The sequence below is a fragment of the Lagopus muta genome, chromosome 2, assembly GCF_023343835.1.
Source record: "Lagopus muta isolate bLagMut1 chromosome 2, bLagMut1 primary, whole genome shotgun sequence".
Lineage (NCBI taxonomy): Eukaryota > Metazoa > Chordata > Aves > Galliformes > Phasianidae > Lagopus > Lagopus muta.
In genome coordinates, this window is record NC_064434.1 from 32647440 (window position 1) to 32663287 (window position 15848).

Below are 15848 nucleotides of genomic sequence, written 5' to 3' on the forward strand. Positions count from 1 at the left end.
CATACAGATCTATGCCTTCAGATACATATACACCCACACGCACAATATATGGTAAACATTAGAATGATTCCTTCTAAATCTTCTATTCTCTTGGCTGAAAAAACTACCATCAAACTAGACCAGGAGTTGCAGATCCCATCTCTCAGAGATCTCATCTCTCTCCTTACTCAGTAATTTATAGAGTCTAAAGCACAAATCCCAGTATTTGCCAGCATCCAGCATGAAAAGATATGCAGTGTAGGTTGACACAATTCCACTTATATAGGAAGTAGTTTTTTTTAGAGCTAAAGTAACACTCCAAAGATGCTGACGAGACACTACCAATACCACATATACTAGAGGATAAACCTCATATGAACAAATACTGAAGTGGAAGTTCATGACCTTTGAAGCAGCTAATGACCTAACAAACAGATAAGATCTGCTCAATCAAATGCAAGGAAAGAAAGGGAAATACCCAACTGCTCCCTATTTTGATACATAGACAGTTATCAACATTCTTTAAGGCAGTGTTTCAATAACAAAACCTTTTTGTAAGCACCACTAGGTGGCACTGAAGGCTAAGGTCTCCCAGTGAACAGATCTAGTCTAGGAAAGGCTTGCACATACTCTGTAGGAGCCTGTGAACTGCTCCACTGTGAAAGGGGGAGAGTAAGCAAATAAATTAATAAATTCTCCATAATATTGCAAAACTGAGACAACACTATTTACATATAGCTACAAATCCTAAGTTATTCACCAAGTTTAGCTGCAACTTTTCTAAAACTGTTTCTGGAGGGCATAAAAGTGATGAGGGAGGTGAGGTGAAAGATAGAAGAAAAGACAAGAACCACGTATGCCCTAATCACTGCTGTACGCTTAAGTAAAGCAGTTTCAATCTCCAATGAAAAGCTATTAGATATTCCCAGATTTAAAAATCAACTAGTGTTGATTACTTCATTAGTTTTCCCATAGCTTTTTTTAATTTATTTTAAAAGAACACATCACTAGCAGCACTACACAATGAATTGTATATTCTCTAGGCCTGATTTTGTACTGTCAACTTATTGTTATAGTAAAATAGTAAAATAGTTATTTATTATTCCAGCACACATTTTACCTTCCTTTCCAGGGTAAGTCCTACTTTGACTTCTCTAACCAGAGGTTCGCCAAGAGAGCATAAATGTTTTCGTTCCTATTATTCAGTAAGCAGTTTGCCATAAGATTGGGATTTTAGAAACATAACTTACTCTTCCAGCTTCATCCAGTGCTAAAATGCAGATCTTCTGACCCCCATTTTCTTTAAGATTCTGGGTGTCTACCTTGTATTCCAAATAGCCCCCATTAACTAAAACTTTTTTAAGGTTCAGTTGTCTGAAAGAACACAAAAGGTTATAGTAGCATTTTTTCCATCATGAACAAACATTGCCTCTAAGATCAAATTATCGTTTAGAGAAGTAGGGAAAGAAAGCATAGTTGAAGTAGTGAGTCTGAAAAGCTACTTAAATTTAGTAATCCTCTGCTGGTATAACTAACACAACTGCTAATCTGATTTGATTAGCAGACTGCATAGATCTATCCTGTTTTTTAAAAAGTTGCAGCATATTCACATTTCCTTTCCATGATTAAAAAAAGTAGCTTTGATCTTCAGAATTACATAAATTTTAGTTTCAGCTTTGGAGTTCTCAATCTCCCTCCAATCTAACTGGTTAAAGCCATGCAGGATAACACTTCTCAGTTTCTTAGCGTGAGAAAGGTTATTTAATGATAGAAAACACAAATAGAAGTATTAATCCCTGAGCTAATTAGTATTGGTAGTATTTGAAGTGTAGCTGAAAAGCTAACTGGAAGCTGTTGGAAAACGTTCATTACCTCTTTTGAAGTGTTCATGAAGACTATCAGAGAGAATGGGATTTATGAATTTAATAATTATTTATGAGCCATAGGCCCAGTCTCTTCAACAAGTTTTACACCCAGGTTTTAGCAGATGGACCAGGTGGTATCACAAGCTCCCTATTCCAACCTAAATTACTCCATGCAGCATGCTATATTCACATGTTCTTTATGAAATTCAGAGCCACACTGACTGACTCAAAAACAGAACAAAGTAGAACATCTTCAATGTCTCTACCAAGATGCATTTAAACAAACTGAAATCAGAAAATGTACAAAAAATACCAGTTTCAAAATTTTTAAGCCTGCTGCATGAAATATTTTTTCTTACTTTTTTTTTTTTTAAAAACATCCTTAGAACGATGAATGGGATTTAGTCCTATCTATTAACAAAACAAATGCACAACCTCAAACTTCATAACAAATTAGAAAATTAACACATACTTTGAAGCAATCTTTTTGCACTGATAGTCTGCAAGTAAATAGATATCCCCTCTTTCAGTAACACACACTGTAGCACCATCACTTGCAGACACCAGTGACACAGAAATATCCTTATGGTGTAGAGCAGAAACTTGTCGAGGCGCAGTTACACACTTTTCTCCATTAGGATCCAGCAGATAACCTAGAAAATACAACCCATCCCAAAAAAGTATTATTTAGCATTCCACGCAACTCAATTGAAGAACATATTGCTAACCTACTTTGAAGAACTTTTAGACTCCTTAAGATTTTTAGGTAGTTAGATAATTCACCTTAAAAACTTTAAGACAGGTAACAGATGCACCACACATACTTGTTAGCTTACCATGAACTCCTGAAAATATTCAGGATCTGACATAAAAGTAAAAAAAAAAAGCAAATTCTAAAGGGGCAGCTATTAAATAGTATTAGACTAAGCAGTAGCATTGCCTTTCATCTCAAAGAAAGCACTTCTATCTGATTGCATTACAGTTCGTAACACTGGAAGTATTATCACACTTGCATCAACTATTTCAGTCACTGGAAGGTACTAAACAAGCTCAGCACAGAAATCACTATAAGTGCACATAAGCACTAAGGCAGGGAGCAAAGGTGAAACAAAAGTTGGAGCTGTAGATGTAAGGGCTAAGAAAACTTAAAACTTAACTGCTCTGCTGCATTGAGAATTTGTAAAAATGTACCCAGCATAACCTTGCTTTGTGTGCACTTATATCTGCAACACAAAGTCCTGCAATGCTGTCCTAACAGCACAGCACTATGCCCAAACTTCCTATAGAGGCACAAGGTTTATTTTCACACTTCCCTGCTGACACAACTACATCTTACAATCCAAGCTACTGTCTCCATATGGTACTGCACTGGGTCTTGTGCATATCAGAAGAATCTCAACAGCACAAGTAACCGCAAAGAAATGTGTAAGATAGATAGATGCATACACACACACACAATACATATTCATTAGTAAGATGCTTCTCTGACAAAGATATTTTTTTCACATACCTTTACACTCCTAAACAGGAACACAAAAGTGTATGAACCAAATTTCAGAACTGATGCAGACAAACTGTAATTAAGTATCAGAGCTAGATAAATTTTGTCTGCATAAAGATACAGAGCCATTAAATTACAAATCCAAATCACAACTGCAATATACAGTTGTTAAAAAAGACAAATGCAACTGAAGTATCCCATTCATACAATTAACTAGGAAGTTCACTAATTGGTAGAACGTTTTTATTAGGTTCTCATGTGAGAATAATACTGAATTAAGTAAAGACAATGATAATTTTTAAAAATCTACTTACAGGGAAGATTTCACCTCAAAAAGTTAGTAAGTAAAAAAAAACATTAGCAGCTTGTTTACAGTGGACAAATGAGATAGTTTATAATTTATTAAAGACACTACCAAGCAAGACTTGAGGTAATTTGCAACACAAACAGTAACATTCTGTATCCTTAACATTTTCAATAGCAGAACCACACAAGAAACACAGAAGCTAAGTCAGATCAGCTCCCATCATCTCAAAGTGTAAACGTTATGAAAAATATTCTTTAAAAAAAAAAAAGCGGGGAGGGACGAAATCATCAGATTGGCAAAAAAAGAGAAAGCTTTAACCAAGCTTCTGTTGCAGGAAGCAGATGATAGCTTTAGTATGTGCAACACCTTCTAATGGCTGTGTTTTACTTTTAGAACACTTCTACCTTACCTAGTTGGCCTCCATTCAGCCCCATGGTATACACTGCTTCCTTAGTCCATAGCACTGTATGGAATCTGCCTGCAGCCACTCCAACCACCATTCTACCTTTCAGGTTTTTTGCCTGAACCTAAGCACAAATCCAAAGTACATCTTAATATCAAGCAGCAAAGGGTGAATTTCACACGTACAAACTTCTGACAACATTTAACTTCTACAGTCATTAAGAGTACAGCACTGGTATCAATCCACATACAGTCCATTAAATCAGGATTATTTCAGAAGTTTGTCAAGTGGACACTTCTGCATTTATGATTAAAAAAAGGCTTTTTTGGTTGTCTTTATTGTTGTTGTTGCACTATTTAATCAGAACTAGAATCTCCTTAGATGGTCTTCATGTGTAAGATGCAAGGATTGCAAAGCACCTGTGAATGAATGAAAATGAAAAGAAGACTAGAGCGCTGCAAAGTTGTCATTTAAAATGTTTCAGTTGGTATGCCCTAATCTCCAGACTCTCTGTAGAACAATATACTACTAATTCCAGACTTCACATTTAACTTGATCTTGACCATCAATCACTATCTGGAAAATCAGAAGAAATATTGTGGATATACAATTATCATGAAGGGCATCCCATTGTTCTTCAAAACATTATCCTCCTGCACTTTGGTAAATGATTCTTTCCTACTTTAATAACACTGGTAGTACAATTTTATTTTATTTTATTTTTTCTTTTTTTTATTCCATATGAAACTAATTGTCAGTGATAAAACAGCTCCTATTTCCTTTAAAAAAAAAAAAAAAAACAGAATAAATTATCAATTGAAGATAGAAAAACACTCAAGTTGCTGATGCCAACACCCTCTCCTGAAGCCCCACTAGTTCTTGTCGATTACTTCTTATCCCTGTTTCTATTCTTTCCAAAGCATTACAACTTCAAAATCAAAAGCACTTCCAGCAAAGGATACAACCATCATATTCTTAGATCCATCATCCAGTGAACCAAAATGTGTCAAGGTCATTAGTCTCCAGTAAAAAATTCATATTATTATTACTTCATTTCAGTTACAGAACAGTTTGGAGGAAAAAAGTTTTTGGAAACTGCAGCTTGTATCATACTTATTGCTACAATCTTTTGTATAGCTCAGGTTACAAACTGAGATGTAAATCAGAACACAAATAAGAATTTAAGATTGAGATGTACGATAATACCGAGTCAAGATTTTATCTCAATTCAAATTTCATTTCAATGTCCGAAAAAGTTTAAAATTTACTTGTACAATTTTCACTTTTCACTTTCTGTTAAAAGAAAAATTAAAATGAAAATAACAAACACAGCCAAGCTTTTGGTTGATATTGTCCTTACCTGTCTAGGAACACTGCAATTAGCGGGAGGAGGAAGAATACCTAACTGGTGGAAAGTATTTAGACCAAACGTGTAAACACATCCATCCTCTGTTAAAACAACTGTATGATCTTTAGCTGCTGCTATCTGGGAGCACTGGTGGCTACTTAAGCCTTCCACAAGTCTTGGAACCTAAGAATAAAAGTGTTGTATTAGCCAATGGCTATACATATAACAGAAATTCATAACAAAATATTGAAACTACAGATGAAAATGTATATGAACAAATTTACCATATCCAATCCAACTAGAAATTAAAAACACATCCTCTGCTATCAGTGCAGACCTGCTCTAAAATCAGGGTGGAAACTGTATCTTGAAGACAACTAAACAACTATTAACTGTTAGCTTTCTTGTTTTTCTTAAAAACTATAATGGTTTCTCCCATCCATCCAAATACAGGATAATCTAAAGAAAGTTATAGAGAATAAGGAAGGAGTTCTGTATCTTTGACTCTTTACGCCCTCTAACGGGAATTCTCCTTTATATGAGTGTCATCCCCATTTCAAACCATGAGGTTCCATACATTCTGCAAGAAAAATCTGACTTCCTAGAATTGTGTTCTTTAAAGTGAGCTCTGATCTTCATAATAGCATTCAGAACACAGTATCAAGTTCTACCAGATACTCAATACTAAGAATATTTAACAAAACTGAATACTGGTGCTGTAAATTTAGTGCACGCTACCAAGTACACAAGGTAAGATATTTAAGTCTAAACTGTATGGCACTGTCTTTTCAAATTTCATTTTTGTATATTGCAACAACATTCTGTTCAAATGAACTCACTTAGCAGCTGTGCAAATCTAACACAGAATAATCCTTCCATCACCTTTCATGATGTTATTTAGCAAGGAAAGGGGAGGTCGTTTGTGTAAAATAAACACCAAAGTGAGTGAATAAGTTTAAAGAGTACACTCACAGGAACTCCAATTGTTTTCAGACTTTGTTTGATATTAAAGAAATATAATTAAGTTACCAGGCATGTTTGCTCATCACCATGTCCTAGGCGCCCTCCTTGTCCATGTCCACATGTATAAATTTGACCTTTGTGGGAAAGGAACACCGAGTGGAATTTGCAGAGTACCACCTGAAAGAATGAGGGTGGGAAGAGAATACAGGACAATTTCATTTTCTTGGATAATCTAAGAATGTCTACCAAAACCACCCAGTGGTTCAGCTTTAGTAAAGATTACAATACAGTCAGAATTTGTGAACATGAAACTATACGCTGTGCTGCAACACAGAATCTTCATCCTGAGGTTTAAGTAACCTCAGCAAAGAAGAATGCAAATGATCAACATTGTTATTATGAGCAACTTTTTAGTATGCGTTTATGATTATGACGTTTGAATATTAAAATGCAAAATACTAAAATCAAGATAAATTATTACTGAAAAGATAAAAACAGAAAAGAAACATGATTACAGAAATGTGTAACAGCCTATGCTGTTGGTCCTCTCAATTATATTACAAAACCATCCTAAAGTTAGTTCAATCAGCCAACAAGAGTTTCTTCTGTTTTCACAGTAAACACCACTAAGAATTTCATAAAGAAAGGGAGAATTCAACTGAAACACTCCTGTCATATCATCTCCCTGACCTTGCTTATAGAGCCAAGCTACAGCTCTCTCCATACAGATACAATGATTAAGCCGGTCACAGAATCACAGAATGGCCAGGGTTGGAAGGGACCTCAAAGATCATGAATCTCCAACCCCCCTGCCACATGCAGGGCCACCAAACTCCACATTTAATACCAGACCAGGCTGCACAGGGCCCCATCCAACCTGGCCTTAAACATGTCCAGGGACGGGGCATCCACAACCTCTCTGGACAGCCTGTTCCAGCACCTCACCACTCTCTCTGTAAAGAACTTCCCCCCGACATCCAACCTAAATCTTCCCTCCCTCAACTTAAAACCATTTCCCTTTGTCCTGCTGTTATCTCCCCTTGTAAAGGGTTGATTCCCCTCCTGTTTGTAGGCTCCCTTTAGGTACTGAAATGCTGCAGTGAGGTCACCCCGCAGCCTTCTTTTCTCCAGGCTGAACAAGCCCAGCTCCCTCAGCCTATCTTCATAGAGGTAGAGCTCCAGTCCCCTGATCATCTTTGTGGCTCTCCTCTGGACCCTCTCCAACAGTTCCCTGTGTTTCTTGTACTGCAGGCTCCAGACCTGGACACAGCACTCCAGATGGGGCCTCATAAGAGCAGAGGGATCAATCACCTCCTTGTCCTTGCTGGCCACCCCAGTCAAAGTACAGAGATCCCAGAAGGGATTAAACTATGGCAGGCCAGTTTAGAAAAGAATTTCTCTGATTTTCTATAATGTACAGGTACAAGACAACAGGATTTGCGCATACTTCTAGTTATTTCACTTCTTCACCAGCATGGTAAACCTCTTTGAAAGCTAAAATTTAAATGAGGCAAAAATTATAATATATCCCATCATGAAAATATGAGTAAGATACCAATATAACAGCAGACACGCTACCACATCAAATCCCAATTAACACAGAACACTTGCTTTAAGTTTAATACGTACATTAACTTACTTCAATAGTTTTATTAAAGTATGTTCAAGCAACGGCCTCATAGGCTAGCAGAGACTGTTTCAAGGATAAAAATACTGTCTCAGAATTGCTGAAGGAAAATGCAGCACAGATGGTTAGCACTGAATGCTAGATCAAGTTTTCATTGCAAACTTTAAATTACCCTTAAAGTGAAGTCACAAGAAGTGAAAAGCAATAAACTACCACTTATGGGAGGCGTGCTCTAACAGCACATGCTGCTTTCAACACAAGAATTTGAAACAAACACTTCATAAAAATTCATTGTCCTACTTCCATTCACTATGGGAGTTTCACAAGAGGTCAGAAACAGAGGAGCACCATGTTTCTGAATTCTTGAATTATCTTCAAGTCATTTAATCAATGTTAATCATCAATAGCAATCAAAAAACATTCTCCTCACTGAAACAAAATTGTGGTTTCATTGCAGGTGATTGGGAGGTAAAGCAGCAAGAAAATAATACAGCAGGCCTTGACTAATATTCCTCAGCTATTCTAAGCTGCTTGCCAGATCAATGGAAACAGTATGCTGAGAAGTAACTGGAAAGAAAAAATAAAAATATACAAATCAAACTCAATATTTTTTTACACGTCAATTTGCAAAACTTGATTACATTGTTGACTGTTTTTTCCTCCACAAATCCTTCACATTTACTAAGGAAGTCTCTCCACATTTACTATTCTCAAAGTACCTGTTTGATATACACGCTGTTACGAGGAAAGAGGTCCACCAATTCAGGATGATGTTTACTCTGTTGACCTCCATGACCCAACGTAAAATTTATATTGTTTCCCCACGTGTAGACTTCCGTGAGATCTGCAATGAAAAAAGAATATTCTCTCTGCAGCTTGCAAATACAGCAGTTTCATACACACTGAATTTGAGAACTCCTACAGTTTCTATTAAAAATTTGAAGGGGAAAGTTATTTTTTCCACCTTGAACTGAACTTGAAAAACTTATGTTCTAATGAGGAGGCATGACATCATAAAAAAAAGCTCTGACAACTATGTATGCAAGATAAGCAACATTGCTCACATTTACATTCCCTTTGCTTAAGATGCAAATGCTTCACAGCAGAGTTACTGCAGTTTTCAGAAGAACATTACTACTACTTTAGCTTACCTGTTTTTAGTTCTCAATTTAGTAAAAAGTCTTTTCCAAAAAAGGTTATAGACTCTTATACATGAAAGCCATAAGCACTCACTGTTCTTTATTTACCTGCTTTTTTAAAATAATCTTTTAGTTACACTGATATTTGAACCCAGTTTTCTGATGAGTAGGAAACTGTAATGTAAATTTGAGCATCTGGTCCAACTACTATAAGGATTAAAGGAGTTTGCCATATTAAAATGTAAAATTCGTACACGAAACTCAGGATTTGCTTGACCAAAACCACTTAAATTGTCTGGAGACAAGATGAAAAGAATAACTTTCACTGTGCAACTCTGCAGACAAGAGTATAAAAAGTATAAAACAGCATTAAAAAGAACAAAAAAAATTTGGAAAAACTGTTTCTGTCAAAGAAAACCTTGCGTGCTCAGTTACTCATCCTTTTTTTAATCTACATGCTTGTCTCCCATTTGGAAATGTATTTAGAGAGACTGTAGCTAACTTACATCAAGTTATTTTAAAAGTACAGATTCAAGAATATATTCCCCTACTTTTCACAGAAGATGCAGAAGTGATGTAAGTCAGTCTACTGAATTCAAAGACATTGTCTTTGGTAACTTGACAGTGTCTCTGACAGCTTGAACTCATAAAAAGATGCCACCACATTTGGAAGGCAACTCTGGAAGCCACCTACTCCAAGTCCTCCTGCTGAAGAATGATCAGTTAGAGCTTGTTGCCCGAGTCCGTGTCCTTTTCAGGTTTCAAATATTTTGTGGAGACTGTCCTTTGAGATCTCTGCGCAACCTATTAAATCACTTGCTTTTGTTCAGTGTTTTTTTGTTTGTTAGTTAGTTCTTTCCTTCAAGCCAGTCATTATTTGTTCATTTTTGGTACATAAACCCTGCGTCTACTGCCAATATTCTGCACCTGTTATTTTATGGACATTAGTGACTCAACATCCTAAGAAACCTGATAATCTATAAGCTTCTAATTGGAAACAGAAAACACTGTCTACAATGGTACATACATTAAGATGCTGAAATTAGATCTCCTTGTAAAATACAATTTATTTCCTACCAGTTTTCTTGAACACCACATGGACTGGTCTGTCTTTCATCACAAGATCCAAGGCTGATAAGCCTTCTTTATCTTGAATGTACAGACTAACACCATGCTGAAAGAGAAGGAGAGAAGGGGAAAAGAAGGAAAGAAAAATTAAAAATAGCTCCATTGTTTGAAAAAGCCATGTAATCATTTAAGAAGCTACATGCAACTACAACTGATCTTTGAAATTGAGAAAATATTCCAAATCTTTCTAGCCAGTTGGGAATAGATCCAGGGAAAAAAAAAAAGCCACTTTAATAGTGTAATTTTGTTCAACTACATTCAATATATTTCATGTTAACTCATTAACTGGAATTTTATTGTACTGGTTGAGTAATAAAATGTAATCAGAAACACAGAGGAAACTTCAAGGTAAAGCACTATCATCTAGGAAGGGTGAGTATTAATAAAAAAAAAAAAAGGCATTTGCCAGCTTTGAAGAATATATCTTCTTCTTTAAAAAAAAAAAAAAGTTTTGACAAGCTAGGGAAGCAGGATTAAAAATAAAAACCCACCTACTATGGCTTTGAAAACAAGCAGGGAACAGTAGATCACAGATGCTGAGAAAAAAGACAAGAGAGCACAAATAGCCAGACAAAATAGTAGTGAGGAAGTTTCAAAAGCAAAAAGCATTAATAGGTCATGATTCCTCTTCTCAAAAACTTCTAGGGACAGTGACTCCACCACCTCCCTGGGCAGACTGCTCCAATGCCTCACCACTCCTAAGAAATTTTTCCTAATATCCCACCTGAATCTTCCCCAGCACAAATGCCATTACCTCTTATCACTAATTACACAACAGAAGACGCAGGCAGATCCCCCCACCTTGTCACAACCTCCCTCACAGAGAATGATAAGGTCTCCTCTGAGCCTCCTCTTCTCCAGTCTAAACAACCCCAGTTCCCTCAGCCGCTCCTCATAAGATTTATGCTCCAGACCCCTCACCAGTTTCAAGGCTCTTCTTTGGGCATTCTCCAGGGCCCTGATGTCTTTCCAGCAGCGAGAGGGCCAAAAGCCAACAGAGTACTTGAGATGCAGCCTCACCAGTGCCTAGTACAGTTGGGATGATCACCTCCCTGCTCCTGCTGACTGCACTATTTCTGACAGTGCAAGGATGCTGTTGGCCTTCACAGCCATCTGGACACACTACTGGCTCATACTCAGCCAGCTGGCAACTAACACCCCACACCCTTTTCCTCCATGCAGCTTGCCAGTCCCTCTGTCCCAAATCTATAGCAATGCCTGGGGTTGTTGTGACCCAGCACTTGGTCTGCTGAAGTTCATATAACTGGCCTTAGCTTACCAATCCAGACTGTTCAGATCCCTCTGAAGGGCCATCCGATCCCTTGGCAGATTGATACTCCTTCTCAGCTACTTGTCATACGCAAATTTACTGAGAGCACACTCGATCCCCTAGTCCAAATCATCAATAAAGATATTGAACAGGACAGGGCCCAGTACCAAACCACTCACGACCAGTCACCAGTTGGATTTAGCTCCATTCACCACCACTCTCTGGGCCTGCCCATCCAGCCAGTTCTTTACTCAGCAAGAAGAGTACCTGTCCAAGCCATGGGCAGCCAGTTTCCCCAGGAGAATACTGTGGGAGACAAAGTCAAAGGCTTTACTAAAGTCTAGATAGATTACGTTTACAACCTTTCCTTCATCCACTATGCAGATCATCTGCTCATAGGAGATCAAGCTGGTCAAGCAGGACCTGCCTTTCACAAATCCACACTGGCTGGGCCTGATTTTTCAGCTGTCTTGAACATGCCACGTAATCACAGTCAAAACAATCTACCTCATGACCTTCCCCAATACTGAGGTCAGGCTGACAGACCCATAATTCCCCAAATCTTCCTTCCAACCTTCCTTGTGGATGAGTGTAGATATTCTGTACACGTACATATATATACAGTGCTCTTAATTTTTTTTTTTTTTTTTTTTTTTTTTTTTTTTTTTTTTTTTAAAAGGTGCTACCGACGTCAGTTTTAAGGAAGTAAACAGCAACAACTGAAGGGGTCAGAGAGGACCCACAAAAACCACTAAGTCCAACCCCTGGTTCTGCACAGGACCACCTAAAATTCAAATCCCATACCTGAGAGCACTGTTCAAACTCTCCTTGAACTCCAGTAGCTTGGGGCTGTGACCACTGCCCTGGGGAGTCTCCTCCACTCTCCCACCACTCCCTTGGCAAAGAGCCTTCTCCTAATGTCATGACATGATAACAGCTAACACAGTATTTTTCCCTCTGGCTGCCTCATAAGTCATTTATAAGCATAACAAGCTACAGCTATCACTGCGGAGTCTGGAGCAGAGGAAGGAATCTGAGGGGAGACCTCATCGCTCTCTACATCTACCTGAAAGAAGGCTGCAGCAAGGTGACAAGTGGTAAGACACAAAGAGAGACTCTCAAGTTGAGCCACAGGAGGCTTAGATCATATATCAGGAAGAGTACCTTCATGAGAGGGTGGTCAAACATTAGAACTGGCAGCCCATGGAAGTGGTGGAGTCCCCAGCCCTGAAAGTAACTTAAGAGAGGTGTGGATGATGACTGAGATATCATATAGGAGGAGTAGCCAAGAGATCTAGGATGCTCAACTCAGAGAAAGTTCAGGGGGCAGATCTTATCAACTTATATAAAAAAATACACAATTGGAGGCAGTGGAAGAGAGTTTTATCAGCAGTATCCAATGACCGGGCATAGCGGCAGTGGGTATAAATTTAAACAAAAGAAATTCCATTTGAACATATAAACATGTTTATTGAACTAGTATTAAAACATTGCAACACATATGTTTGGACTAGACAATTGCTCCAAGGTTCCCTTCTAGCTCAGCTATTTCATAACTGTGTTCCATAATCCCTTCCTGTCATTGCTGTAAAACCTTAAGAACACATGCTTTTAATAACACTGCATAGCAGAGAGACTTCAGTTAAGAAACTAGAAGTTAGTCCATGACTCATTTTTTCTTTTAAGAGGCATATCAACAGAGCCACCTATTATAAAAACCTCACATAGTCATGCAACTGATGAAGAAGTTAAACACCTTTGGGAAAAACACTAAAGGCCTCCTGTAAGCAAATATCAAAGATACAGAGACACATACACACACTACAGGATTCAATACCTTTTCAAACATCACATATGCAGTTATCAGTTTTATAGAGAAAAGAACCACCCACAATTCCCATAAAAACATTTACTTTCAGAAAGCTTAAAGAAAACCTCCTCACTACACAGGGGTACAATACATGAAACGTGTATTTATCAGTTATCACATTTTCAAGAATTAAGAACTACTGGACCCTCAACCTTTTTGTTTAAACTGCTTCTTGAAAGCAGAGAGCTTAATGCTCACAAATTGCTAGTCACTGCAATATTAAACTGAACTTAAACTGAACTTAACATGGAAAAGTCTCTGTCTTAAAATTTGCTTTAAGTCATCCTGAACCACAAATGTGTATTTTCTTACATGGCTAATGGGAGCCTGAATATCTCAATCAAATGTAGATCTTCCTGTTGTCGTACTTTGGACTGGAGAAACAGAGGGAGAAGGAAGTGAAAATAAAAAACAACTTGCTAAGAGGTGGGGAAGAAACAGCAATAACATGTAAGGAACAAAGGGAAATGAGTGGTTAAAAAGCCCTGGTTAAAATATAAATGAAATGACAATAAGTTTAATAAAACACTGCATTATTTTGAATTGCTTCTATCTTAAACATAAGCTTGGGTGGATCTTATATTTTGTGTTCTCTAAAAAGTACTAATTGGCATAATAGATTGAAGAGTCTATTTTTGCACTATCTTTTCTCTAACATCATGTTCATTCTATACTCTTAAGATCCTAAGCCTGATACTGTTAACACACTGTTCCCAGTCTTTCAGGGAAGTCCACAACTGCCTGAGGATCCTTACTCAGTGCTGATTTCTTAGTGGGCAAAGACAGACCTCTTTTAGAAATACAAAGACAAATTTCAAGTAAATCAGTGCTCTATGCTCTAAATGTAATACTAAGATAACCTTCAAGAGGCTTTCAGTCAAGTTTAAAAAACACTTTCCAGTGACTGATACAACTCTAAAACTTACAGATATCAAGAAAAACTGCAGTTGCAAATACTCACCTTAAGTAGTGACAAAACACAATCAATGTATCCATAAAATATACTTCTGTGCAAAGCTGTCCATCCAGACTCTTTATCTTTTGCCAACAGATCCACTCCTTTGGTCTCAACCAACCAGTCCAGCACACCTTTTTTGCCACAGGATGAAGCAAGATGTAGAACATTTCTACCAAAGGCATCCTTTATAGTTGCAGCATTGTAGCAGTAAGAAGAAAGAAAGGCTTTGATCTGGCCTTCACTTCCTCTGGTTACTACAGAAATAACATCCAAAGCGTGCTGTAGAGATCGACACTTAGAAGTGCAGTCTGGCATGAGAGAATTCATCTTCACTTCGGAAGCTGCTCCTCTCCTTAAGGGGAACAACCATTAAGAATATCAAGGCACTCAACTCAGTATACAACACAGTGCCTTCACAGATTTGTAATTCCAAAGATGCAAATCCAGTTTTATTGAGCTGCCATCAGAAATCTTTGTAATGTTATGTTTGGCACTTGATCCAAATAAATACTTAAAAATATATATATTTTAAGTAGTCTTATTTCACCATCATATATAACAAATATTGTTGTCCATAGAAAATTCTGAAGTGAACTGACTACCTTACGTGTGGAGAGGGGGATTCCCCCTCCACACTCCTTTATTCTTCTAAAACTCCATAATTGCAAGGGAGACCTGAAAAAAGGACAAAACAGAACAGATTAATCAATAAAAAAAACCTTTCTCCCACCAGCTACACAAAGTTAAATCGTACTAGAACTTACAAGTGCAGGAGCAAAGTAGGAAGAGTTAACTGACTTGTCTAATGCCATTTGAGCTCAGTCAGGCATTTAGCCAGTCTAAAAACCCATGAATCCCTTCCCCACCCCATGCTTGGAATGTAATGCCTCCCCTTCTTTGACATAAATCTTTGAGACTACATGATGAACAAGAAAAAAAAAAGTAATCTAAACAACAACAACTTCTTTTCCCAGCCACCTCAGGACCTCAATAGTTTATTAATTATCAGGAAGCAAGGACTGAACTGAAGGACTGCTGAGAAAACGAGTAACCAAAACAAAAGAAACCCAAGCAGATGTTGAATACATCTTGGCTCTGCCAGTCTTGCCCAGGAGGAGGAGAAGGACCACCACAGTTTCCCTTTGCCATTGCAATAAAGGATTAAGCTCTAGGCCACCCACCCTCTTCCTACTAAGTCTCTTCTGCACAATGAACAGCAAGGTTCCCTTCCACCACTTCCAGAGCTGCTGACAAATGTGAGGAAGGACAGCAAGACGGGCAAGAAAGAAAAGCAACTTGTACACACAAATGAATTCAGATTGCTGACTGCCTGCAAGGCAAAGGTGTAAAGCTCCTGGAACGAGCAGGAAGCTTATAAGTGTTTAAAAGAAGTCAGGCAACAATATCATGAAAGATGGATAAATAAAATGTAACTCTCAGAAAAAAATAATAATCTGTTCCCTTCCCAGCTCAGCAATCAATATAAACCT

At 37.7% G+C, this 15848-nt stretch overlaps 2 protein-coding genes across 5 annotated transcripts in view; one reads left to right on the plus strand and one right to left on the minus strand.

The window, feature by feature from the left end:
• BCKDHB (branched chain keto acid dehydrogenase E1 subunit beta) overlaps positions 1-15848 on the plus strand; it is a 1150961-nt gene that overhangs the window by 854489 nt on the left and 280624 nt on the right. The gene's annotated exons all lie outside the window — the stretch shown is intronic.
• IBTK (inhibitor of Bruton tyrosine kinase) overlaps positions 1-15848 on the minus strand; it is a 57580-nt gene that overhangs the window by 36218 nt on the left and 5514 nt on the right. For 3 of the 4 annotated variants that reach the window (XM_048934861.1, XM_048934862.1, XM_048934858.1), the window contains exons 2-9: positions 14362-15033; positions 10210-10306; positions 8713-8837; positions 6433-6543; positions 5416-5586; positions 4062-4179; positions 2317-2497; positions 1230-1353 (exon numbers count right to left, since the gene is read on the minus strand). In XM_048934861.1, the coding sequence (XP_048790818.1) occupies positions 1230-1353; positions 2317-2497; positions 4062-4179; positions 5416-5586; positions 6433-6543; positions 8713-8837; positions 10210-10306; positions 14362-14685 (1251 nt within the window). In that variant the 5' untranslated portion in view covers positions 14686-15033. The remainder of the gene's footprint in view (positions 1-1229; positions 1354-2316; positions 2498-4061; positions 4180-5415; positions 5587-6432; positions 6544-8712; positions 8838-10209; positions 10307-14361; positions 15034-15848) is intronic. The other variant, XM_048934859.1, reaches the window with a different exon arrangement.